Here is a 25,742-nt window from a genome sequence, read left to right on the forward strand (position 1 = left end):
TATAGCAAAAAAAAGAGCAATTCGCCCATGCTGCGTGAAGATTGCATCCCCCAATAGCCCGAGGAGCAGCTATCTACAAACTGTCATAAAAACTTAATGCGAGCTTGCTCCTAATTCCAAACACCATGGGAACATTTTCTTGCTCCAAGCCTTGTTCAATTTAACTTCTGGATCCTCCTGAGCCACGAGAGCAGGCAGAAAGTCACTGAGAGTGGAAGTAAAATCCTATTAAATCTCTGGAGAAAGGTTACACAAAATCTCCTCAGCTGTAAAGCAGCGACTGCTGTCCACTCCGTGTCCATACAGCCGAGAGGCTTAAGGATTCATTCAGCTGTCATTTCTGATGGAACATCCGAACGCTTGTTGTGTTGGAAATATTGGCCGTTACAGCCAGGCATTAACCCTCATTTGCTCTAAAAACTGGACAGGTTTAACTGTGTTACTTTGCTCTTAGGCTATCTATCTCAGACAATATTGATCATTTCATTCTTCTGGAGGAGTCGGATTGAAAGAACCATTGCTATAACAATAGACAAATATATTGGAAATTATATAAGGCAACTTTCTCCATGAAGCGTAGTTTATGTCTGGCTCAAAACAAAGGCAATGCACTTAAAAAATAAACTTTAGCCAAACTTAAAAATGAATGAGTTTCTTTGCAATGCAATAATAAAGTAAGAAAATGGTATCGAACAAATTCTTTTTCAGAAACAGTTTTTGGATTTAATTACTTTGAATTTTTTTTAATGGTGTTCTCCTTAAATTAATACTTTAATATTATGTTGGAAACTAAGTTATGTAGCCTTGTGTAACAACTGGAGGGTCATGGTCAGTCCCCACTACATAAAACACCGAAGTAGCTTGCAGTCTGACATTTTTCATAATTTTTCTTTTCTAAATATTAGTAAAGATTGACAAAATGGATTGAACTCATCGTCACTCACCTCTCTCACAGGTCCGATCCCAGTAACCGGTTCCGGTGCAGTCACAGATGAAGCGATTCCAACCTTCCTTGCATATGCCGTTGTTTTTGCAGGGGTTGCTGTCACACTGTTTTCCTGTTACTTTGCTGCAGGAAGCCTTAATGCCAGCCCTGTTCTGGGATTCTGCGATCTGCTTGATGTCCTTACTGCGTCCATCAATGAAGAGATCGCGGATGCAGCCCACGTAGCCATAGTTCAGCACAGCGGTCCAAAGCTCGGTGGGAAGCACCAGGCCGAGCAGGTAGTCCGGGAGACCTCCGAGATACAGGTCACCCTCCAGGTCCAGAATCTCATTCTCTCCAGTGGCAGTAAATGGTGTCCTACGGCTGTTCACGGAAATAATACCTGTTCGAAGCAACAACAGGCTATCAGAAATGGAGCATAACTGGAGAAAATGTTTTATAGCTGCTCTCAGTTACATTATGCCTCTATTATTATCCATGCCTAAACTTTCCTCTTCAACAAAAGACAAACTGGGTATAAAAAATTAATTGTGACGAGGTTAAAGGGATCGTCCACACAATAATGAATCATCATTTACTCTTACAAAGTAAGATATTCAGAAGAATGTCAGTAACCAAACAGATCTCATCCCGCATTTTCCCTACTATGGCAGCATATGGGGTTACTGACTTTCTTTCGAATATCTTCCTTCGTGTTTGCCACAATACCGTATGTATAAAATAAATTATGTGATTCCCATGCAAAGTATCTTATATTTAAGTTTAAGGTATAAAGAAAGATCGTTTTTAATGAACAACTTAGGATAATATGGCAAGATAAACTGTGGCAAGATAAATCAGGATCATAATCTGAAACTGACAATGATGTAACATCCTGTTTATTACCCCAACACTCACTGAATATACAATTAAGTAGCCAAAAATGTTTTGGTCCCACAACTGACAAAACACTATCCTGTATTCCAGAGAGCCGTGTTCGTATCATAGATATAAATAGCATTTGTGTGTGTGTTAAAGTCTTCTGCCACAATGATTCGGAATAGAAACATCACTGGAGCTGTTCTCAGGATTCTGGCAGATTGAGAAGCTGCGCTGACTTTCCCCAATGCAAGTATTTCTGGTCTCACAACACCCAGATGTCTATATATCTGTCTCAGTCCGTTATTACTGAGAAACACAAGCTTCTAGGGACTTCCCTGATGGCTGGGCAATTAATCAGACCGTGATACCGGACTAGATCTGCATCTGAAGAAGATGAATATGTTGAAGTGTAAAGGCAAATTATATTGTCACCATACTCATTTTAGTGAAAAGTTTAGCTGATTCAGAATCCTTCTACATAATTTTATATGTTAAGTGTAGGCAGATTTTACGATTCTATGACTATAAACTTGAAGCATACAGTGAAATAAAAGCCTCCCTCCTGTGGCCATGGTGTCCCTTAAGATATGGAGTTTGTGACAACAACGCCTTAAGCTTTTGTATGTAATCTAGAATAAAATGTATCTTCAGCGTGCAAGAAATGTTTTCACATTATGCTTGATGACTTTTCACTGAAGTCTTTGCTGTGCACTTTGTCGACTGCTGCGAAAATGATTTAGAATCAACGCTTAACACAGCCCCTAATAAAGAGAGCTTTACAGGAAATGACGCCATTAACTTTCAAGAGAGAACCGATTATATTCATGGATAAAAGTGCTGCAATATTGACATTTCTGACTTGCAGAAGTGATGGTAGACTGGATTGCTTTTATAAAACATCCCAGAACTTACTCCAACACTCTTAAAGGGTCTTATCGCGCGAACACATGTTTTTTTCTTTGTCTTTTTTGTGTTATAAGTTGCCCATGCATGTATTAGACGATTAAAATTGCAAAAATGATAGTGTCTGAACAAAAGCATTCTATCTAAAAGCGAATGTTCACCCAGACCTGCTTGAAACGCCTCTTGTAACCACATCCCCACAAATCTACATCAGTTCGTAGTATGAGTCGACTAAGACCGCCCAAATGTAAGTAAGGTGGGCGTACCTGTCAGTACAATTGTTCTAGAACCTGATGTTCCAAATATGGTAAGAGGCGTTACATTTCCGTCACACGCTTGCAGTATTCGACCAATTACTATGCACTGGTCTACTGGCCAATCATAGCACACCTCACTTTTCAGAGCATTGAGCTTTGTTAAAAATCTGCTCGTTTCATTATAGAGGAGATACAAACATGCACGGTATGTGGAAAATACAGCATTTTTTAACCTTAAATCGTGTATACACCTTGCATTACATCTAAAACAAACCGTGTCGTCTGCCATGTCATATGACTCCTTTAAAGATAAAGAAGTTTAAGAACCAAAAAGAGTTTTACGGCCTGATGGCACAAGACAACCTCTTTAAATTCGGGCCTTTTAAATCTGTCGAGTCAAAAATGATTGTTATTAAGATGCAAGTGTTTAACATTGAAGAAACATCTCTGAAGTTCTCTACCCACCTGATCTTCCATCTCTCTGGATGTCTACGTGATGCCACACTCCATCGTTTACCTTACTCTGTGTGGCTTTGACCTTAATGGTTCCCGATCCCATGTCTAATAGAAGAAAAAGGTTTCCATCCAGAAGCTCCACAGCGAAGAAGTCCACTTTGTTGCTCCTCTGATTGCGAGAGTCTTTCTTGTCCTGGGGCTTGCCTTGCGTATAGAGGATGAGACCGTTGGGTTCTGAGGAACGGAAATCGAAGGAGATGGAGCCCACGCGCTTGGTGTTCCACTTGGGCAGGCTGAGGAAGGACTCTGCGGTCTCAAAGGAGATGGGGTCTAGGGTGGGGACGTTCTCACATTTAAACACCACGTCCCCCTGAAGCTTCATCTTGGGGTCTGCGATGCGGGCCAGGCGAGAGAGTTCCAGTCGTATGTCATTATTTTTGTACACCACCTGAAATAGATAAACACATTGGGCGTGACCGTCTATTTGATAAATTAAAGCAACAGCTTAATATCCCAGCATCCACCACCAGTGTGTCCTTGAGCAAGACACTTTACTCCATGTTGCTCCAGGGGGATTGTCCCTGTAATAAGTGCACTGTAAGTCGCTTTGGATAAAAGCGTCCGCCAAATGACTAAATGAAAATGTAATATATGTGAAATAAATTATTTTATATGTTTAAAATATACTGTAAAATAGCGTAAGAAAGATTTATCTTTATGTTTGTTTTTTTCTAGACTTTTGCTGTCGACTACCCATATACAGTATATTAATTATTAAGATTTTAGGAAAATAGTTAGATAATTGGAAAATGAAAATATAATAAAAGAGAGAACAGCATGTTTGTGTAAAACATTAAATAAAATGAAGGAAAGAAATAAATAAAAGCTTTAATAAAAAGAATACCCTATACTAATAAAATGTTTATTTGCAATTTGTCAAAATCAATTATATAATAATATTTGTGCATAAAATTGGAAAATGTTCTATGTTTTAACATTTTTTAAGTATTTAATACGTAAAAATAATAGTAATAATAAATAAAATATGTAATACACATTCAATAATTATTAGAGATGCAATGATATATCGACCAATAATCGGTATTGGTCGATAAAATGCATTTGGCAGACGCTTTCATACAAAGCGATTTACATCGCATAATCGTATACATTTGTACATAGGTATTTGTAATCCCCTTGGATTGAACACACAACCTTGCATTGTTAACTCAATGCTCTTACCGCTGAGCTACAGGAAAGCTGTTCAATATTACTAATCAATATATTAATTAATAACATTAAGAAAGTTAAGAAATATAAATATAATCTTCAGAATCGGTATCACTCGGAACAATCGGCTATCAGTATCAGTGGAGACATTTAGTGTTGGTTTATCTCTAGTAATAATAATAATAATGAATATTAATAAATTATTTAAGCATTTCAAAAATACATTATGAGTAATGGGAATTAATTACATTTTGATAACAGTTTTTTGTGCAAATTTTTAAGAGAAAACAAGTAACGCCTTTTTATAATTTAAAGTATACTCTATAAACATTGTTAAAAATAACAAAATTCTCAAAGAAACACATACCTAATAAAATATATTAAAAGAAAGAATGTGCTTTGATATTGTGCCTATTTACCAAGCTAAACGCTCTCATATACAGTCAGCTATGCATTACAGCCAACTATAACAAAATACAAAAAACCAAGAAGAACTGTAAATTGAAATCCACTCAAGCAGAAAATTAAAAGGCTTTTTCTTCTCTTTCCTGCCTAAAGGAAGAGCTCTTGCCGCTATATAGGGCACTACTGTATGTGCGCAGCAGACAGCAGTTCTGTCGGAGACACAGCTGTCAGCAAACAGATTTTGCAGCTCCAGGATTACAGATAATCCTGAAAGATTTGACAGTAAATCAACACAGGTGCCCTGCGTCCTAACTGAAGCAGTGTGGAGAGAGAGCGTGATGAACTCGGGAAGGAGCTCTTTTTTTCACCAACATTATTATCTACAGTAGTCTCTGAGTGTACTTCGGGATTTCCATCCCGAGGTTCCTAATCCCCCATCTCACCCAGATTCAGCATTGACCTATCAGCACCCCCCATTAACCCATCATACATCTGAGCGGTGAAACCATCCGAACAATAGAAAATCTATTTATTTTTTTCTATGGCATATTATCAACCATCTTCTTGAGATATCTCATTGAGATGCTTTTTTTCCATATCTATTCTGGACTTTTTCTAGAAGTTTTTTATTTTTTTATTTGGTCCAAATCACTGACTTCAAAATTTTGTGGAGTTATGTGTAACCAATTATGGTCCCCATATTCAGGATTTGTGATGGGCATTTGACCCATCCACGTTTACACACACACACAGTACTGAACACACACAGTGAACACACAGTTTATATATAATAAGAGAAATTATGTTGGTTAAATTTTTCTGCATGATAATTTCAAACAGATATATGCCTGTACGTCAAAATGCATTTAAGATCATAAAAAATATATTTATTTTTAACGATCATAAATTTTTGTGTAAGTCCTTCTGCTGAAGAGAAGTACAAGGATTGTGCAACAGATGGCACGGTCCCCACAGAGCCCTGATCTCAACATCACCACTTAGTCTAGGATTACATAAAGAGACAAAAGCACTTGAGACAGCATAAACCCAGAACTTCGGGAAGTTCTATGAGATTCTTTGAACAGCCTCCTTGGATTTACTTCAAAAAGCCCCACAAGTAAACCCAACAGTGCTCTTTTAATGGAAAAAAGAAACATTATTGACACAGTTGGATTCATAATAAAATATAGCAATATTAAATAGCAATATTTTCTAAAAAGTTAGAATTAATTATGTTTTATTTTTTTCAAAACAGTCGATAACTGAACAACAGCGGTTCCCATTCACTTCTATTGTATAGACACAAAACCAATGCAAGTCAATGGATTTTTTGAAAAGTTACAAACAAATATAGATCACAAAATGGCCACTTGGAGACACCAAAGGGCAACTTAAAATATTTTAAAAGGTCTTTAAATTTATATAACTGTTTAGTATCAGTGTTCACAAATTATGAAAATATTGGGTTGCATGTAAATTCTTGTCAAAATTACACAGCCTTTACAGAAAATCCAAATGAATTTCACAGACAACAACTAAAAATGAAACACAACAAACTAACATCACATGTTAAAACCCATGGAGTCACAAGTAAACTGTGTTTTTTCGTGTTTGGTTTAGGGATGTTTTTAACACACATTATTGCAATTCATTGTAAAAAAGGAGTTATTTAATTGTAATATAGAGTAAATAAAGTTTTATAGAGTATAGAGATGAACCTATACAGATTAATACATTTTTAATCTAACTAAAATATCGAATAAACTAATATTATATTATAGTCTTAAATCTAGAAATCTATAACAATATCTAGTAATGTATAATAAGCATAGTATAATGTAACACATTTATAAAGGTCACAGAAAAATCCTAACAACGCAATTTCAAACCACTATATTCAACACAATACATGAAAAAAACACTTTGGAAATCCCTTGTGAAACAAAAGCACAACGGCAGAAATTGTTTCCTCAGTGTTCCTGTGATCTCCTCCAATCAACCTCTTCTGCGCTGGGATGTAGTTATGCCTCAGGTTATGATTTCAATGGTCATTACCTCAAGCCGATCGATAACGGTATAATGGAAAATAATGTGTAGAAAGATGGAATGGGGGGGTAGTCTACAGACTCAGTTACATTACCTAAAACTAGACCCTCACTTTATCACCTTATCTGGGGGCCATCCTCTGCCCACAGAGTTCCATTTATAATCAAAGCCAAGCCTTTAACGGCTCTATAGGCTTTCTGTCCTGACTTTCTCACTCTCTCTCCTTCTGGGTAAGCAAGGGCTGGTGGATATCGATCGGGCTCTCCGAGTGGGGAGTGGACCCTAATCTATCTGGCATCTGTGTCTTCGTGTGTAATAGGGTGCAGCTGCCCACTGCATTAGGCCCAGTATAAATGAGAAGTGCTTGTGGTCGGACATGTAGAACATGAAGACAAGAGAAAGATGGAGGATCATGGAGAAATGACTTAGTGGGGAAAAAATCTATAATTTCGAGGAGAAACAGGATGTGTTACATTGTAACTGTGAATATGTTTTTGAGTTTCTTAAGTGTGAATATAGTGTACCATAATCATGTTAACGTCAAACCTTTATATAAAAAAATGGTGCTATATAGCACTAAAACTGGCTCTTGGCTCGTAATCATATATAGGGAAACCACTTTAGGTGCTATATAGCACCATATCTTTAAATGTGCTATATATCACCTTTGTCAAATGGTGCTATGTAGAACCATAAAAGCAGGGGTGGTAGTTACGGATTACAACTACTCACGTTACTGTAATTAAGTCGATTTTTGAGATACTTGTACTTTATGAATACATTTTTAAGTCTCTAATTATACTTTTACTTCATTACAAATTAAAGCTAATACTTCGCTCATCACTGAGTTTAAATTAAATTAATATTCAAACCTTTGACAGGCATTTTAGCAGCCAATAAAGATATCTGACCGTAAGCGGGCCTACAGAGTTTAAGACCGAAAAGGCACAAACTGCGTAGAGATTTGTAGAGCTGACTACGACCAATACGTTAGGAGAAACAAGCACGTGGATATTCAAAAACCAGATTGATGTTCATTAGGGGGGGCACGGTGGCTTAGTGGTTAGCACGTTCGCCTCACACCTCCAGGGTTGGGGGTTTGATTCCCGCTTCCGACTTGTGTGTGTGGAGTTTGCATGTTCTCCCCGTGCCTCGGGGGTTTCCTCCGGGTACTCCGGTTTCTTCCCCTGGTCCAAAGACATGCATGGTAGGTTGATTGGCATCTGTGGAAAAAATTGTCCGTAGGGTGTGAGTGTGTGAGTGAATAAGTGAGTGTGTGTGCCCTGCGATGGGTTGGCACGAGGTAGTTCGGATAAGCGGTAGAAAATGGAATGGAATGTTCATTAACTGCCTCTCGTGCCACCCAAGATGCAGATGACATTGTTTCTTAAGTATAACAGTAAAGAAAGTCTTTATCTGAAATCGCGAGATTTGGTCATTCATACAAGTGCTGTGTGTTTAAAAGTTCACAAAGAAGACTTAGGCAACAAAAACGCAATCCCTGCGCCTCCTGGCGATATATTAACTTCTTATGAAGCGTATCAACATTATAATCAATATCGTGTAGCATTCAGTCTGCTTATGTTTCAGTAGTGCGGCAGGGCACGTATCAAGCGGCTGTTCTGCGGAGAGATTTGTAGAGCTGGTTACAACAAATACGTTAGTATAGCATATATTCAAAATATACATGCACAATACGAAAGCTCGTCCGAGATAAGAAGAAATATTGAGTTCCTGTATCACTCTGTTCGCCAAGTGTCATCCAAACGCTATATCATGAGATTAAATTGTCCATCTCTCTCCAGAGTGTCTACATCAAGTGCTCTGCCTTTTTGCTCTTACTTTTATGTTGCCTCTATCTGTATTTTGGACATGAACTGTTGTTTATTTATATGCTTTATGTGTAAGGTAAAGATATTTTTTATGAAAATTAGCTATTTTCTATATAAAACTACGAATTTGATTATTAATAATTTTTCATGATTCATTAGCACCGATCCCACCAAACGGGAATGAAGCGTTAAGCGTGAGTGATTTACATGTTAAGCCAAGGCAAAGACGGGATAGGACATCATGCAGCGCGAAAATTCAAATCTTTGGACTATTTGCGCTGTATCATTCGCGCGAGTCAAAAAATTGGAATTTTGGCAAAAATTCATGCCGCGTTAACCAATCAGGAGCTTGCTCTAGTAGTGAGGTGATTATGATGTTGCGAGCGGAGGCAGAAATCCCAAACAACAATGGAGGAAAAAATCATCGTTGCTGTATTTGGATATCTGGAGCTGTAGGCCTACGAAATATCTTACTTTTATCAAACCAGGACCAACCATCTTGCTTGGAAGAAAGTGAGTGAGGAGGTCAGACAATCTGCTAAATTGTAAAAAATAAATACAAATATTATATATATATATATATATATATATATATATATATATATATACGAGATTGGAGCCGACTGGCAGAAGCCCCTCCCATGACACGAATTTGCGTTTGTTGTGAAGGGAATTTCACTCGTGAATGAAGCAAGTAAACTGCTAATGTTCAAGCATCCAATTTCGCGCGAATAGTGTGATTTATCCGCGCAAGTCACGTTTGGTGGAAACACTACATGAGTACTTTTTAAGAAAAGTAGTAATTTTTACATTAACTTAGATACTTTTTTCACACCCGTACAATTTCAGCAATGTAACGGTACATGTACTGAAGTACACATTTCCAGTACTCTTTCCACCACTGCATAAAAGGTCCCAAATCACAGTTTATTTATTAAACAAAAATTATGCTAAACAGCTTCTTTGGCTCGTAAAGAACCTTTAAAGGGTGCAAAACAGGTTCTTTAAATAACAGCGGTGGTATATACTGTAGCACCTTAACCACCCCAAAGAACCACTGTAGAACCACACAGGGGCTTAACAAATTCTTTATTCGGTAGCGATGGTATAGCACCATAGTATTCCCAAACAACATCTGAAGAACCACCAAAGAAACAAGATATGGTGCTATAGCACTTACAGTGGTTCCCCTTTGATATCGAGCCAAATAACCACTTTCAGTGCTATATAGCACCATTTGATTTAGAGTGTAACAAATTGTACCCATGACTAGTGTTTTGCTTGTAATGTTAGTGATTGCAAGCATCAGATAAATGGGGTTCAGCGCAGGTTAAGCTTCATTAACAGTACTTGTGTCAAAATGTTGATTACCACCGAAAGTAATTTAGGTTTCTTTAATAGAAATAGCAAATCATTGCAGTCTTTCTGATACCTCAAATTCTCTGTTTTAGAGATGGGAAAAAGGCAGTTCTTTGTATATGATAAAAAGCATTTACCACTGTACTCATACAACTGTAACATATATTTGCACATTTCTGCTTCCATTGCCATCCGCTGTCTCAACACTGATCTCTATATAAGCGTAAGTGAAGAATCTTTAAACTTCGTAGGATAATAAATACATTGTTATTGTTCTTTTCTTTTGTATATATTTACTACATTTATTTTATATATTCTCCTCTACATGTGCTGTCTTTGGAGTACATCAGATTGTCATTTCACAGCAAATTGTACATTTTAACGAAGTCCTCTTTTGACTGACAGGATATATTGACCCTGATCATCGTCTGTTTTTAAACTATCGTCCGATACCGATTAATTGCCGATATATTGGTGCATTCTGGATCAAATACTGTGTTGTCAGGGATGACAAGCTATTTTTTTGGTTATATATTTGCTTAACCTTGTGACAAATATAAAGGGTGAATAATAATAATGATTTATGTAAAAAATAGAGAGATACAAGGTTTCTGATACCTACGTTCAGAGATTTGTGTAAATGTCCAAACATTAAAAATAAGTACAAAAAATTCTCATCTGATTGTTTACACTAAAGCATGAACACCTGGATTTCATTTGTACATACGTTGTTCATTCGTTCACTATTTGTACGATAATCTTTTTTTGTGTAAGCTGCCTTGCAACAGTGTAAAACTGTGAAAAGCAGTACAGAAATACATCTGGGTTGAACAATATAAAACTAGGCTATTCAGGGAATCAGCTAATTCTAGTTATAGTTGTCTCTGCATTTTAATAAGAAACACTTTAATACTGAAAAATGAATCTAAACTATACGTTTCTTTAAGATGTGATTTGAAACATCACAGTAATTGCAGACATTGCAAGCTTTCATCAAAAACACAGCCGTGTGAGACAGAGTACACTACCAACATCAGTATGTAATTAGTCCAGGCAATTATCCTTTTATACTGTAATTTACTGAGCACTGAGCACACACGTGTGTGTGTACCGAAAAAATGTTGTAAAGAAACCTAGATATTTCTCATGTTTATTCATTAAGTGTAACAAACATTTTTACAGTCAAACACACATACACGTTTACTTTGCCAACTAAAGTAGGCCAAAGCATAGACTTCTGTTGTTTAACATACAGCTGATTATTATGTTTTAGAATTATTATTATATTTTTAATTGTTTTAAAATACAAATAATTAACATAGCCCCCAACCAGACATTTAAACTGTAACTACTGCAAGCGACACAGCTTAGGAAAAATAAAGCTGTTTATTCACAGGTATCGTTAGTTCATTTCTCAAAATGATTTTCCTACCCTCACTGGGTCCGTGGATGCTGAAATATGCACAAATTCAGCTCTAAGAATTCAAGTAAGTTACTGATGATGATGCAGAAAGCGTTTCTCTGTTCTGCCTGTAATTCATTCTCTCAATTAATGGCCAAATCCTGAGAGGAAGGCATATATCTGCTTTCTCTGCCTTCCTAACTGCCTTCCTAAACTTAGTCATGAATTAAATAAGGAACATGTGCCATATTCAAAATAAAAACTGCAATTAATTCTAGGTTTCGCCAACGGCAATCCTTTTCTGAATTTCAAGAGCAAGAAGATTGGATTTCTCGTACGTATTGTGTGATGCCGAGCTTCGCGATGGCATCCCTCCAAGGGAACTCTAAAATTAGCTGGGCAAAAACAAATGTCATATTTGGTGTCATGGTACAGATTGTTCATCTCCTGCTGTCAAATGTGCAGACACCATCGACAGCCACAAGCTCTTTACTGAAACACAAGCCAGTGCAGATGCCCCACAGCCAATAATTATCAACACAGACTTCCTGTTCTCCAGTGTCCGCTGTCACATGACCGCAGAACCACATGACCGCACGAGTGTAACTCGCCCAGGGCAGATTCAGGATGACAACAAATGAGTTACGCCAAGAACTAACAGCGCGGGAAAAGCTCTGTTATTTTTATGCAGCTAAATTTACCCAGCATGCACCAGGAGAGAGCAAGATTCCTTTCGTTTCTTATCTTGGACACATTGATTTTCTTGTTTAAAGAGAGGCTTGGCACTCCACATTAAAAAGTTACCATATAATCTATAATAGTTTATAGATAAAAACCAGTGCTGTCAAAATTAACAAAATCGTCAAAAACATTTAACACAACATAATTTTCCATTAACCTTTAACATTATTTTATATGATTACACACTTATTCATGCATGTAAGTTCACGGGTATTGGGCAGAAAAATAGCTTAACACACAGTCTCTCGGACAGTCAATAGGTGAATTGACTACGATGGTCAATTCATTCAAAACTTTTGTTTCGTTTCATAAAAAATCGGACCTTTGCCATTGCTGTCATAAAGCAGAACGCGTAAATGAGGGACGATCCCAATCTTTGCCACTCTCGCCCTGCCTTTAACTGAAATAAAGTGCCTGCCCATTTTAGTACTCCTTGGGTAATTCTAACTCGGCAAGTCTTTCATCACTGTTGGCACAGGCTGTGTCTCGGAACGTAGCAAAGACAGGCGCTCGGGCATCTACAGCTACCCGACTGATATTAATAGCTGGGCTGGGGATAGAGAGAGCAAGCAAAAGAACATCGTGGCAGATTAAACAGCCGCGACAAGGTGACCTTTTATTATGACGGTTATTACAGACCACCCATGTGTGTCGGGTACCGCGAGCGTGCGCGTTGTGATGCATGCATGTTTATATTCTATATGCTCACAGCATCTGGAGGTGGTGAACTTTGTGTCAATGCATAGAATGCGTTACGGATGTGATAAAACAGGATGCACGTTTTTGAGAGACTACATTCTTTGTAGGATTTCTGTGAATTCAAATGTGCAAAGAAGAAGCAATAATACCTGACAATTATAGAATGAATGTCTCTTTATAGACCACAAAATAGTTCCTTCACATGAGGAATATGAACCATTATGGATGTGACAATTTTGTTATGTTTGTGACTTTCCACTTACCTGAATATTGAAAACAAGTGCTTAAAAAACTTAAAGGCAGACTTTGCATGGATATTTAAACAACCAAATATTAACATCTGGAAAAGACTCGTCCAGTTTGTAATTTAATGTAAAAACATTACAACACAAATAGCAACTCTATTTTTATGCCCGCTAGAGGGCGCTTTTCACAGTCGCTTTTTATAGACGCCCATCTGATGAAAATCCAAATTTCCCCGAATGTTTGAAATGTCTCCCTAATCAACACACCAACAAGCTGATGATTTAAATTAGAAGTTGAATCAGATCGAATCTAAACCATTCTGTGAGGTGTCACCCGAGGACCAGCTCCGGGAAACACTACAGTACATATTTGTCATGTCAACACCCCGGACGGAAGAGGGGTGGGGTGCACAGTAACTCATTAGCATATAAGGAGACTTACACCAAATGTTTTTTGACAAGGCAAAAAGGGTGTCGTTTACACAACAATTGAGTGTTTTTAAGCAGAATGTGTTACAGACATTTCATTAAGACCCTAATAAATCATGCCAACATGTTGAAATGTTCACCCGATGAGCCCTTTGAGTTTACCAATCTATTCCGTCATGATGTTGTTCTTTTGTGGAACACAAAAAGGAAAACCCTAACAGAATTAGTTTTTTCCACAGTCTCCATTATGAACCCACCGGGTTTTTATGATGTCATGAATAATCGAATGCACAAGTGAAGGACATCTAGATGACCCACCTCTTTCAGACATCCCATGAAATTATTGCTGACCGGAGATCCAGGCAGGTCAGCTGTGCTCGGGCTTCCCCCCACGTAAAAGAAATCATCCGAGCCCAGCATGGTGTAATCTTCTTGTGTGTATCCTGTGGTGGTCAGTATACCATCTACTGATATAGTCACCTGTTAAATGATGAAAATATGAAGAAAAAAAAATTACAACCTAATCTGCAGATGTGTTCTTAGCCTGAGAGGTTCTCGTTCACTGTTTTTATGGTCTGTCTTGTTCTGATTTGCCCTCTTGGTGGATTGGTTACTGCTAATACTCTGGACCATTGGTCTGGAAAAGCTTTTTCTGTATAGAGGTTCACAGGACAGGTAAAGAAAATATTGCTGAGGAATATTTTCTTCATCTTTGATGGGTTAAGAAAATGAATTCAGATTTGGTTTTGAAGATTACAAATTACAGGGTTAGTAAATGTTAAAATCAAGGACAAATTGCTTGTACTTGTTTTAGTTTCAGGGGCACATTACAGTCTTTGAGTATCACACGCATACTTCAACAAACGAAAAGCAGACATTCTCTCGGACACACACACACATTTTAACACGCATGCATTACAGAAAGGCTGGGAAAATCAAATGTTTATCTGCTTTGCAGAGTCATGATGAATAAACATGAGAAAGTTTGATGGTTCATTGGATACATGGAAAAGAGGGAGGGGCAAAGCCACAACAGCCAATCGGGAAGCAGCCACGCGGGACAGAAAAGGCCATGCAACACGACACGCGGCACACAAAAACCAACACACGGGGGATTTGGGCGGAAGTGGAGTGATAAATTGAATGTAGTGTTAGTCGTGATGATGATGTATGAGAGCGAATGAGATGGCGGGGATGACGACAAGCCATGAGCGTCTTAGAAATATCAACTGCCAGAGTTCCCAGAGCTCTAAGGTTTCTGTGTTTTTCGGGAGGCTCTGCGAGACGAAAATTTCCCTTGTGGACTTCCTCTGTCAGTTTTTGCCGACAGTCCTCGCAAAAAATGTGGAGGCTTTGTGTGAGGAGACGAAACACTTTTCTAGTTCCTGTGTGAGTCCCAGTGAATTTCTAGGTAAGGGTAACGTGAGGACGTAGAGGCCAGCCTGGTAAATAAATACCAGTAATGAACAAAAATATAAAAAGGGGAGGAGTTTGGAGGGTGGAAGGGAACGTGAAAAGTCCTGGTAATACAAACCCATTTCCTCATTTTTTGAAACGAGTGTCTAGAATGAAACTCAAAGAAAACGAAAGAAAGGGAGAGGGACACACGGCAAACCAAAAAAAGGACAATAAGAATGATATCTACCAGACAATGTAGTTTGTTTACCATAGCGTGTCCAATGCCTGAGTGCTTTTAGGAAGAAGGGGGAAGAAAGGAAACCGAAACAATAGTGAACAAAACGGTTGTTAATAAACGGACGGAAATTAAAAGAGAAAGAAATTAATGATGAAGATTTTGGGTGTTAGTACATTAGTTTGGTTAGAAACAGGTAAGTAATAAAAATGAGACCATGAATGAATAGTGTTAGTTTCAAAAAGTTTTTTCAAAAAAGGAGAGAGAGAAAGAGAGAGAGAGAGTGAGAGAGAGAGAGTGAGAGAGAGAGTGAGGAGGTCCTTTAGTCTGTCAGCTTGTGTCTCAGAACATCTCATGAGGGTTGTCCCCTATCTTTAACCAATCTGAACAAAGTAATGACTTGAAAAATGCACTTACTTGTCAAGCCCTCATCATATTTTCACTCCATAAAAATCTGTCTCACCTGCCAGTGAAGTTTAAGGTCAGCCAAAATTAAAAAGTGCGATGCTACCTAGGGTTGGACGGTATGCAGGTATGTTTCTGTCGAAATTTGTCACAATTTTCTATTCTATTTAATACACAAAATATACAGGACCATTTAACATTACTACTGTAAAATGAATCCGTATTGCAGAAATAAATGTACACTACATTAGCAATGTTTAAGGTCACTAATAATCTCAGAAATCATTTGATCTAAAGCTGTATGATGGACTTATGTTGGTAGATAAAATATAATTGTGTGAACATGAAATCAGTTTCATTACAAACACAAAATAACATTATCAGATTAATATTTAGGTAAAAAACAGCAAATCAGAGACCAGCATAGTTCAGAACTAATTTAATGCTGTTTAAAAAGCATCTAAACGTGTGATCTTAAAATGAAAAAAGATTCAATTTCTGCAATAGGCATAGCCAGATAAAGTAGTTAATAAAACAGAAACCAATTCACAAAAAAAGAAATAACGTAAAAAAAATCTTGGCTTGATATTTCAATTATACCGTCCATCCCTAATACCACTGCAGATTCTCACTGAATCTATTCACATACTCAGCAGATATGAATACTCATACTGTCATTACATTCTTCTGTGTATTTAGTATTCTATCCATCACTCTATTTAGCAATCCCTGCATCTGAAATCAGCCTAACTCCATACTCCATAGTATGTGAACATCAGTATGCAAAGTTGTATGTCTGAAACCTCAGTATGCAAAAACAGTATGTTTTTAATGGTTTAAACTGTTTAAAAGTCTAAACTGTTGACGCTGTTAGCTGTTTCTAACTTTGCTAACACTAAATAAAATTGCAGACCTGAAGGATAAGGTTGAGGTTTTTAGAGTGGTAAACCAGGTCAAGTCAAAGAGATAAAGACTTCAAGAAGACAGGAGGAAATAACACAACAGTCCTACATTTTTACAAAACTAATAAATAAAGTACAATGGAAGTTTAGCAACTAAAATACAAATTTCACACTACAGTGACATTAGTTTATTCGATCTAAAACTAGGTTTACGGCTAGCTGTCGGTATAGTCTGAGGAGCAGCAGACGTCTTGTGATTACCTGTCTCAGGTTGCGTGTCACTTTGATATCATGCCAGCCGTTGTCATTGAACTTTCCATTGACAGGCTCAACTATAGCCTCGAAGGCTCCTGAGCCTAGGTTGATGACCAACGAGACAGCACCGTCCTTTAGCGCCAAGTTGACGTAGTCAGCCGACTTGCCCGTGTGCAGGATGAGTCCGTTGCGTTGCCAGGTTTTGAAGGTCAGGGTGATCTCATCGCTGCTGCTCTGGATGGGATTTTGAGACAAGTCATAGCAGAAGTACTCGGAACCCCTGAACGTTGCCACGTTCTCCTCACGTGCTGAAAGGAAAGAAAAAAATATTTAATTTTCATTCATTTTAAATGTACACTTTGTGAGAATTAGCGGCATCTAGAGGTGAGGTTGTGAATTGCAACCAACGGCTTACTCCACCTCTACGTTTCAAAGCACGACGGGGGCTGACACAGGATAAAGATGTCATCACATTTGCAGAAGCAAATAACGTTTTTATGAAACACGCTCTGTAGAGTAGTTTGTCCATTTAGGGCTACTGTAGAAACAACATGGCGAATTCCATGTAAGGGGACCCGCGGTGTATTTAGATAGAAATAGCTAATTGTAAGCTAATGAAAACATAACGCTTCATTATGTAAGATCTTTATACACCCCTGAACACATATTATATTGCATTTCTTTAGATCCTCAATCAATAGATCCTCCTTAATATCACACATTACACCTTAAATGATATGGACATGGAGTAATGCAAATAATGGCAGAATTTGGATGTTTGTTTTTTGTAACACAAAAATCACCAGAAGACCATAATGATCTAGAATGATGAGAAAGTAATGCTGGTTTACCAGATAAGTTTATTCTTTGCCGGTTAACCAGCACTAACCAGAAGCTCAAGGATTTTCAGGGTACACAAGAGCAACCAATAGGATTCTTTGTTGTTTACAGAATAGAATCGGTCACAAACCCCATGAAGACATTTGTACACCGTTATGTTTCAGTAATGCATAAGAAATGAGCAATCCTCCATGTAGAGTAGGACATTCTATCAGTGCTTATACCCAAGCCTCCCCTCAGGAACTCGGTCGGAAAACTAAAAAGATGCGGCAGACCATGATTTAACTCCCTAGCAAAGTCCCAATGCTTTCAGCTCCCATCCTGTCTGAAAAGACAAAGAGCACTACATCGATGTATGAATTTTTCACAATATCAGCTCTCGGCTGTAGTTTAAAAACAGCTGATAAAGAGGCCCGATACTTCCTGTCAATCAAAAGAGGACAGGAATGTACAGTACATAGAAAATGTCACCAGTTTGATGTCCAACGTTAGTAGTCATTGGATTAAGGTCCATATGAATTAATAACATTATATTACTAGTATATTATTTCATTAACTATAATGTAAGAAGTGATATCAAAGTTAAGAAATATTATTTGAATCATCAGAATCTGAATTGGTATCGGTACAGGCAGATATCACTATGAATATTCGGCTATTGGTATCAGTGGAGAAATTTAGTATCAATGCATTTCCGATTTATCCCATGGAACTTTAAGAAATACATCTTAATGAGCAAACGGAAACTCCAAATAGTCTCTGGAGCTCTAAAAGAAGCAACCACAGAGCAATAAAATGTTCTTCTGAACATTCAAAATTTATTTTTTCCATTTTATCCCCAAATGTTCTGGTGATGGGGTCTGAAGTGCTTTTGCATGATTTGACGCTGAGGTGCTACTGCCTCTTGGCAGAGGAAGCTTATTTCCGCATGCAGCGTTTGAAGTGTGACATTGGTGTTTGCAAATTACCCTGCAGTAAAGGAAGAACAATGGCAAACGTCTTCATAAATCTGCACAGGCTTGTTTCTTTCATGCTAACTGTTCTCTTCCCCTAGAATTTCGGCTTGCCAAAGGATGTTTCAGAACTCCCTGTCAGCTCCCCTCTGAGCAAATTACAGGGACAGAAGGGAAGGGAGGAGAGAGAACAAGTGAAAAACAGGATGGGAAAAAAGAATAGAAGTGAGAGGGGGTTGTGGGAGTGACAGAACTGAAAAGCACGGAGCTTTAGCTAAAGTAAGGTGGAGAGGAGAGGGCGGAACATGCTTGTTGTGAGCTGAGGTCATATATCTACTGTAATGTTTTTAGCTAAAGTGAATGTCGGGTTCAAGTCTTGAAGTTAATTTATTTTAGAATGAAAAGTCGGTCGCTTTTCAACAAATAAAACAATATTGACGTAAGTAACCTGCACATTTGTGTATCAAACAGAGATGGGGATGACCGAGAGGTAAAAGTTACAGTTTGCAGCTTTAAGTGAATAAACATTAATCTTACGCCTGTGTTTAAAAAAGACTCAACAGTTTGCATTTTCAAAATACCGGAATTGCATTAAATCAGGGACAAAACTTATATTTCTCAATTAATTACTTTTAATTGGCATTTTGGCTAAATATTTTAGCAAGCAATTCACTTTAATATACATAATATGATTTTTCAACTGTGAGTTAATGTTTAATGACAGTCTTAGCTCAGGTGAGTGGCAAGTAAGTTTCAGAAATTCGCTTCCCATGATGCAAAGACCCAGGTCACATACTCCGGACCGTACAAGTTAGCTGGGAAAATGTCATTGAAAATGTAAATGTTAACAGATGGCTCTCTCCAGGTATATTAGACCTCCTCTGGATGAACAGTCAAAAATATTGAATGAAATATGCATGCCTCAATTCTAAAACAACATAAATAAACACACACAAGAGAGGTCAATAATTCACATTTTCTCCGAGGTGGGACATTACAAACCAGCCCCGACCATGTATAGATTCCCAATATCTTTGAAACCGGGTAAGAAACTATTATGCAATGTAAGGTTGCACTAAATAAATATTAAAAGGAAAAATGTATTGATTCAGAGGTGAAAGGGAAATTAAATCCCTCATGTTTGTTTACCCTACACTGAAAACTGCAAAAAGAAGTACTGTAGTAAGAATATTCTCATCTGGATTTCCCTACAGCTCTGATAGGTCAATACAGGTATCGGTAACTTTCTGTTTTTCCACAGCAGCGTGTAGAATCTGTTAACACCTGATCTCCTGTGATCTCACAGGGTCTTCAGGAGGGGACGTAATGCTGTATCACAGATACATCTCAACTTGGGCTTATCAAGGTCATCAAGAGTGGGCCTGATCCGATGTCGCCTGCATTGAGAGCTCATGTACGAGTTATTTCCACTGGAACTTTATGTAGTCACATGAATGCATTCATCACATGTAAGGCCCTACAAAATCAGATCCCGTTTTTCTTTTTCTTGATTCCACATTTTTTTTCCACAAATTTATTTGTCCACATGAAAAAAGTACTTCAGTAAACTATAGTATTCAAACCCCCACTTGGGGTCTTAAGAGCATGTGTAATCGACAGGAAGGAAGAGCGTTGCAGAAAGCTTTCCAGTGTAAGTTATACTTCTACTTTTTAAGGTTATATCTTTATTTATTCCATGTTTGGCTAACATGTGTTTTTCTTTTGTTTTAGTTTTTTGGGCACAGCTGCTTTACAATACAAATAAAGAACTATAAAAATAAATGTGAATTTAGTTGACTGTATATTTAGGTATTACATTTATTTTCGTAGTAAAACGTAAAGTGTTGCACAGTTTATTGATGTATATTTTGAAAATCTGCTTTTTATCACATAATTAGAAACACCATATTAATTACATGTTTGCACTAGCTTAGTGTCTCCCATCGGGTTAGAAATACTACAATGCACTACATGCTACATACTACATGCACACTTGGGCCAAAAACAGGAAAAACGTCATGAAAGTAGTAAAGAGGTCAAGTGCAAAGGACACAAGTGGAGTATTTGGACGAAGCCTATATTTAAAAACCTACAAATTACACTTTGAACTATACAGGGAAACAAATCTGTAAAAATAGGGGTATAAATCAGTGATGGGAAGGTTCTTTGGAAATGTAATAGGTTACAGAGTACAAGTTACTCTATTTTATATGTAATAAGTAGTGTTACCCGTGACCCGAGGTAGTTCGGATAAGCGGTAGAAAATGGATGGATGAAGTAGTGTTACTATTTAATTACTTTATAAAAGGAAAGTAAGTGATTACATTTGAGTAATGGTTATTTTAAAGAATTTAAACTAAGTAGGATTAATTTTACATTAGTACTCAATAATGATTAGTATCAGACTTTCAAAAACCTTCATCACTTGAATAAAGACTATGATAGATGATTAACTTATATAGAGTGATTTGTCCACTGGGTAGTGCCTTAGATTATTATTTATCATATGATACACACATGTAAATGTGTTAAAATAGTCTTAAAATGCTACCTTTCTATGCTTTTAACTGCAGGTGACAAACATTTGGTGCTCATCATTTAAAAGATGCAGATGCTACAGAAAAGCTTTGTTATAGATTAGTGCTAAGTAGAGAGACTGTTTGAATTCACAAAGCTAGGGAATGAATGGGCTCTCTGCATGCACAACATCCGCGTTTCACAGGAAGAACCCTTGGCAGTTTCCAGTTGTGGAGACTAAAGAAGAGAAAAATGGAAAATGAGAAAATAGTTAAATTCAGCAGATGCTGTACATTGCGGAACACAGCAGTAGTATATAGAAGTGCTATTCTACTGTATTTGAAATGATACTTTAAGTTAACGTTTAGCTTTAAAATGAAAATATGGTAGAACGCTACTTCTATATACCAATATCAAATTGTTCCTCTTCAGGATCAAAAAATCCGTCATAGCAAACCGTGATTCATAGTAATACGTGTGTGTATAGTTATCGATGGAAATCCGTGAAATTTGTTAAGAAGAGAGATGAACATTGTTAAATACTCTACAGGACATGAACTAAGCTATACAGAGCTAAAATAATTTACATTATCATTGTGTAGCTATTTGATTTGGAGATTTCTTCACATAGCATCTAACTGGACTTAAAATACTCCATGATTTTTATCATACAGAAACGAGTAATACATCAACTTCATTCTAAACTAAAGGGTTTACTTCTATTTGTGTACACATGGCACTATGACAAACTATTACAAAACTGCGTGGATTTATTAAATAAAGAAAGGTTAAAGGGATAGTTCAGCTAAAAACTCCAATTTGCTGTTTATTTACTCACCCTCAGGCCATTCGAGATGTAGGTGACATTTTTTCTTGAGTAGAACAATAAAGAAGATTGTTGGGATAACCCGCAGCCCTCTCTGCTTCATTTAATGGGAGTCTACAGGGTCCGTCGTTCTAAGATTTCCTAAAGCACATCATTCCGAAAAGCGACTCCTGGCGACATGTTGAGGTTTCTTGAAGTGACTCGCTTGATATTTTCATAAATCTGAGCGTCATTTTTAAATAACATTAGCCATACTGTACAGCCTCAACACACCCTTTCTGCAGGTGGTGCTAAACGTACCAGACGCTGGTATGCCATCCGCCACAAAAAATACAACAAGTATTTAAAATATCAAATGATTCGCTTCACAAATCATCAACATGTCGCCAGGGGGCGCTTTTGGGAATTATAGACTCCCATTATATGAAGTAAAGAGGGCTGCGGATTTACCAAACAATCTTCTTTATGGCTTTTCAAGAAAAAAGGTCACCTACATTTCGGATGGCCTGAGGGTGAGTAAATAAAAGGCAAATTGGAGTTTTTGGCTGAACTATCCCTTTAACTTACAGACCTGCATCGAAGACTTCAATTATCAAAATAATTTTGATAGCAAACATATTTTGCACTGGAATATTATAGTTTCGCCCGTATTCAATTTCTTAATAAAATTATTTTTAAATTGCAATAGAACGCATTTTTATTGCCCACCACAAGGTGGGCAGCAATTTTCGGACTGGTCATAGCTTTCGGCAACATTGTGGACTGAAATGATTGGTAGACGTGACGTGGTGCAAATTTAAACAAGTTGTAATCTTTGTAATGATTACCAATTTTGTACGAAACTGTTATTTATTTACATGTTTTTCCACATTAATTGTTAGAAATTACAGTTACTTTCATTTTGTAATTAAATTACAGTGCACAATGTGCATTTTGTTAGCTGTTCAGCGCTACTTTCTGGTTAAGAAGTAATACATTTGCCAGATTCTGTGCAATTCCGTGTTTTACAGCAAATGTTGTTTTTATGTCTGGATTCCACGATTCCGTAAGCGTTTTCCGCATCGTGAAAATCAAAGGGCCCTACACATGTGGACAAAGCCACACTAATAAATATTTTATGGAAATATACAGTATATGTGTAATTTTTAACTGTTATTTTTTGTCATACCTTCACATTCATTTTTCAGTACTATTCTTATTTCTAAACAATAAATAAGTGAATTGAAGCATACAATACATTTAAATGTATTTCTGTAATGTAATTATGTGATGTAAATGATTGCTTAGATTTTGTTCAGAGTTTCTTATTTAAAATGATCCACACTACACAGTACCTCCACCTTTCCTTATTCTTTAGAAGAGATTATTTTATATACTGTACAATACCAAACCTTGCGAGTTATGACTCAAAACCAAAGTCTTTCCTTTATTCTCTACATGTTACACAACTGCAACCAATTCTGTTCAATTTGTAGAAAATCTGAGTCTCTATTAAGACAATTAAGGTCCAAGAACCCGGTCCAGGCAAGACCAATTAGCACAATGGTGACTTCAGAGAAAACAACTATGCCTACATGTTTTACACCATTAAACCATGCTGTAATACTAATCTTTTGTGTTTGACAGACAATAACCTAGCGTCCATTGATTTCACAGTAAAAGTTTAAAAACAATATGTTATTTAAAGAAATAACTGTTAAATCTTGTTAATATTTTACAGTCAACCGATGCAAAGCAAATATTAGCTTTATTAGCCATTTAAATTAATGAATGCAGTCGGGTTATTGGTAAATCAATGGTGAATTTCCTCACCGCCAGCACGACCCATTCTTGCAGTATTTGAGGTAGAATAATGATGTAGTAAAGTGGAAGTGAAAGAAACAGTGCTTGGTGTGCATTTTGTTCATTTTACATTGATTGTCACTCGCTGGGGAAGTTTAATTTTCTCCACCGCTCTGTTTGCAGCTCAGCGTGCCGAGCTTTGATTTCAAAATCCAATGGATGCAATTAGCTACCTCATTTACATGTCCCTGATCCACCACATTTGGCCTGGCAGCTCTAAAGGCATTTCTTATGAAAGGTTGACCCTGCCACCACTAGGGAGCGGTCTTACGCCCGGACGCAACCCCAGCCATGAGCCAAATGAACTGCTGAACTAAGGCGTTACAGATAAGGGTAAGGGTGCTTGAGTGGAATTGGTATGTTTACACATACACTGTACAAAGAAAATCCCGGAAAAAAAACAAGACATTTCTAGCAGCTGGGGCGGTTAGATGCACTCTTTTTCTGAAATGTGACACTTTTTATCGTATTTCAAAAAGACACCGTAAAAATACCTGTAAAAAAATTATATTTTCTGGCGGCAGTAAAGAAAACGAATAACAGTTTTGTTCACATAAAATTATTAGGGGTGTCCTTGACTTTGAATTTACATCATAGTTGAATCAGAATTGTCACGTCTTGCCTAAAGTCAACTGATCGTCAAATCGCAAGTGCGCACGTGTGTGTGCACGTGCATGCATGGGGGGATGACACCAGGTGAATAACAAGGGTACAGCGCAAAGTGCAGCATAATACTGATGCACCAAAAAACAATCAAACATAAATGTACAGAATTTGTTTAGAACAGAATATGCCTTTTTTAAAAATACAAATAAAAAGCAAAACAAGTCAGATTCAAGTCACAATGTGCAAATAAATGTGTTTAGGCAAAATGTCTGAAACGCAGGGAACATATATTCAAAACACAAGCCTCAAATAGTAGCTGTGCCACTTCCTGGACCAGATCTCGCCTCAAAACTATTTTTAAAACTATTCGATAATAAAGAATTATTTTTTATAAAGGGAATACCAATGTTCATTACCAATGAACTACCAAAAAATTTACTTAGTTACCTAAAGGAGGAATTCAATAAAGCATCATACTGTACCATTTAAACAAGTCAACTAGTCTGATTCACCTTTTTTCTTTCCCTTTCTCCATCCTCCTGAAACGCACATGTAGTAGAGTAGGCGGGGCGAGACCGTGGTTCGAGTCCGGTGAGTAATTGTGAATTAGCGCCAGCTGTGCGCACACCGGCCTCGAATCACGTAGGAGATGGGAGCATAAAAGGAACGAGCGACCGGACCGTCGAAGAGAGAGGACCGGGCCCGAACTTATGTTATGTTTGTATTTATATTATGTTTTGTTCGCCGGCGGTCGTCCGTGAGGGGCCGCCGGCTGTTATATTACTTTATTAAATGTTTTAATGTCTGCCGGTTCCCGCCTCCTTCCTTCCCTTTTATTGAGATTTGTTACAGTGGTGCCGAAACCCGGGAGGAAGGAGAGACATGCTGTCGGAGAGTCCTCGCCGCCGAGTGGCCTCGCGGTGCCGGAGAGGTCGGGCAGCGCGGACGAAGGGCGTCCGCCAGTGGCTGCCCGAAGCGGTGGCTCTGGAGAAACGGAAGTGCACAGTGCGGCCACCGTCAAAACTTCGGTGGAACGGCGACCTTTGCTGCCGCGCCCCTGGGTCGAGGTGGGGTGGCTTTCGTCCAAGTGGGAGCGGGGGGGTTGCCGCCGTCCGCCAGAGGCCGGAGCCTGTGTCCGTCCCCCGAGGGGGA

At 37.8% G+C, this 25,742-nt stretch overlaps 1 protein-coding gene across 1 annotated transcript in view; it reads right to left on the minus strand.

The window, feature by feature from the left end:
* The window catches only part of nrxn3b (neurexin 3b), a 248,514-nt gene that overhangs the window by 171,550 nt on the left and 51,222 nt on the right, over window positions 1–25,742 (minus strand). Inside the window, exons 5-9 of the mRNA XM_056763675.1 lie at window positions 17,013–17,314; window positions 15,478–15,501; window positions 14,130–14,291; window positions 3,433–3,871; window positions 945–1,328 (exon numbers count right to left, since the gene is read on the minus strand). Of these exons, the coding sequence (XP_056619653.1) occupies window positions 945–1,328; window positions 3,433–3,871; window positions 14,130–14,291; window positions 15,478–15,501; window positions 17,013–17,314 (1,311 nt within the window). The remainder of the gene's footprint in view (window positions 1–944; window positions 1,329–3,432; window positions 3,872–14,129; window positions 14,292–15,477; window positions 15,502–17,012; window positions 17,315–25,742) is intronic.

The sequence above is a fragment of the Triplophysa dalaica genome, chromosome 13, assembly GCF_015846415.1.
Source record: "Triplophysa dalaica isolate WHDGS20190420 chromosome 13, ASM1584641v1, whole genome shotgun sequence".
Classification (NCBI taxonomy): domain Eukaryota; kingdom Metazoa; phylum Chordata; class Actinopteri; order Cypriniformes; family Nemacheilidae; genus Triplophysa; species Triplophysa dalaica.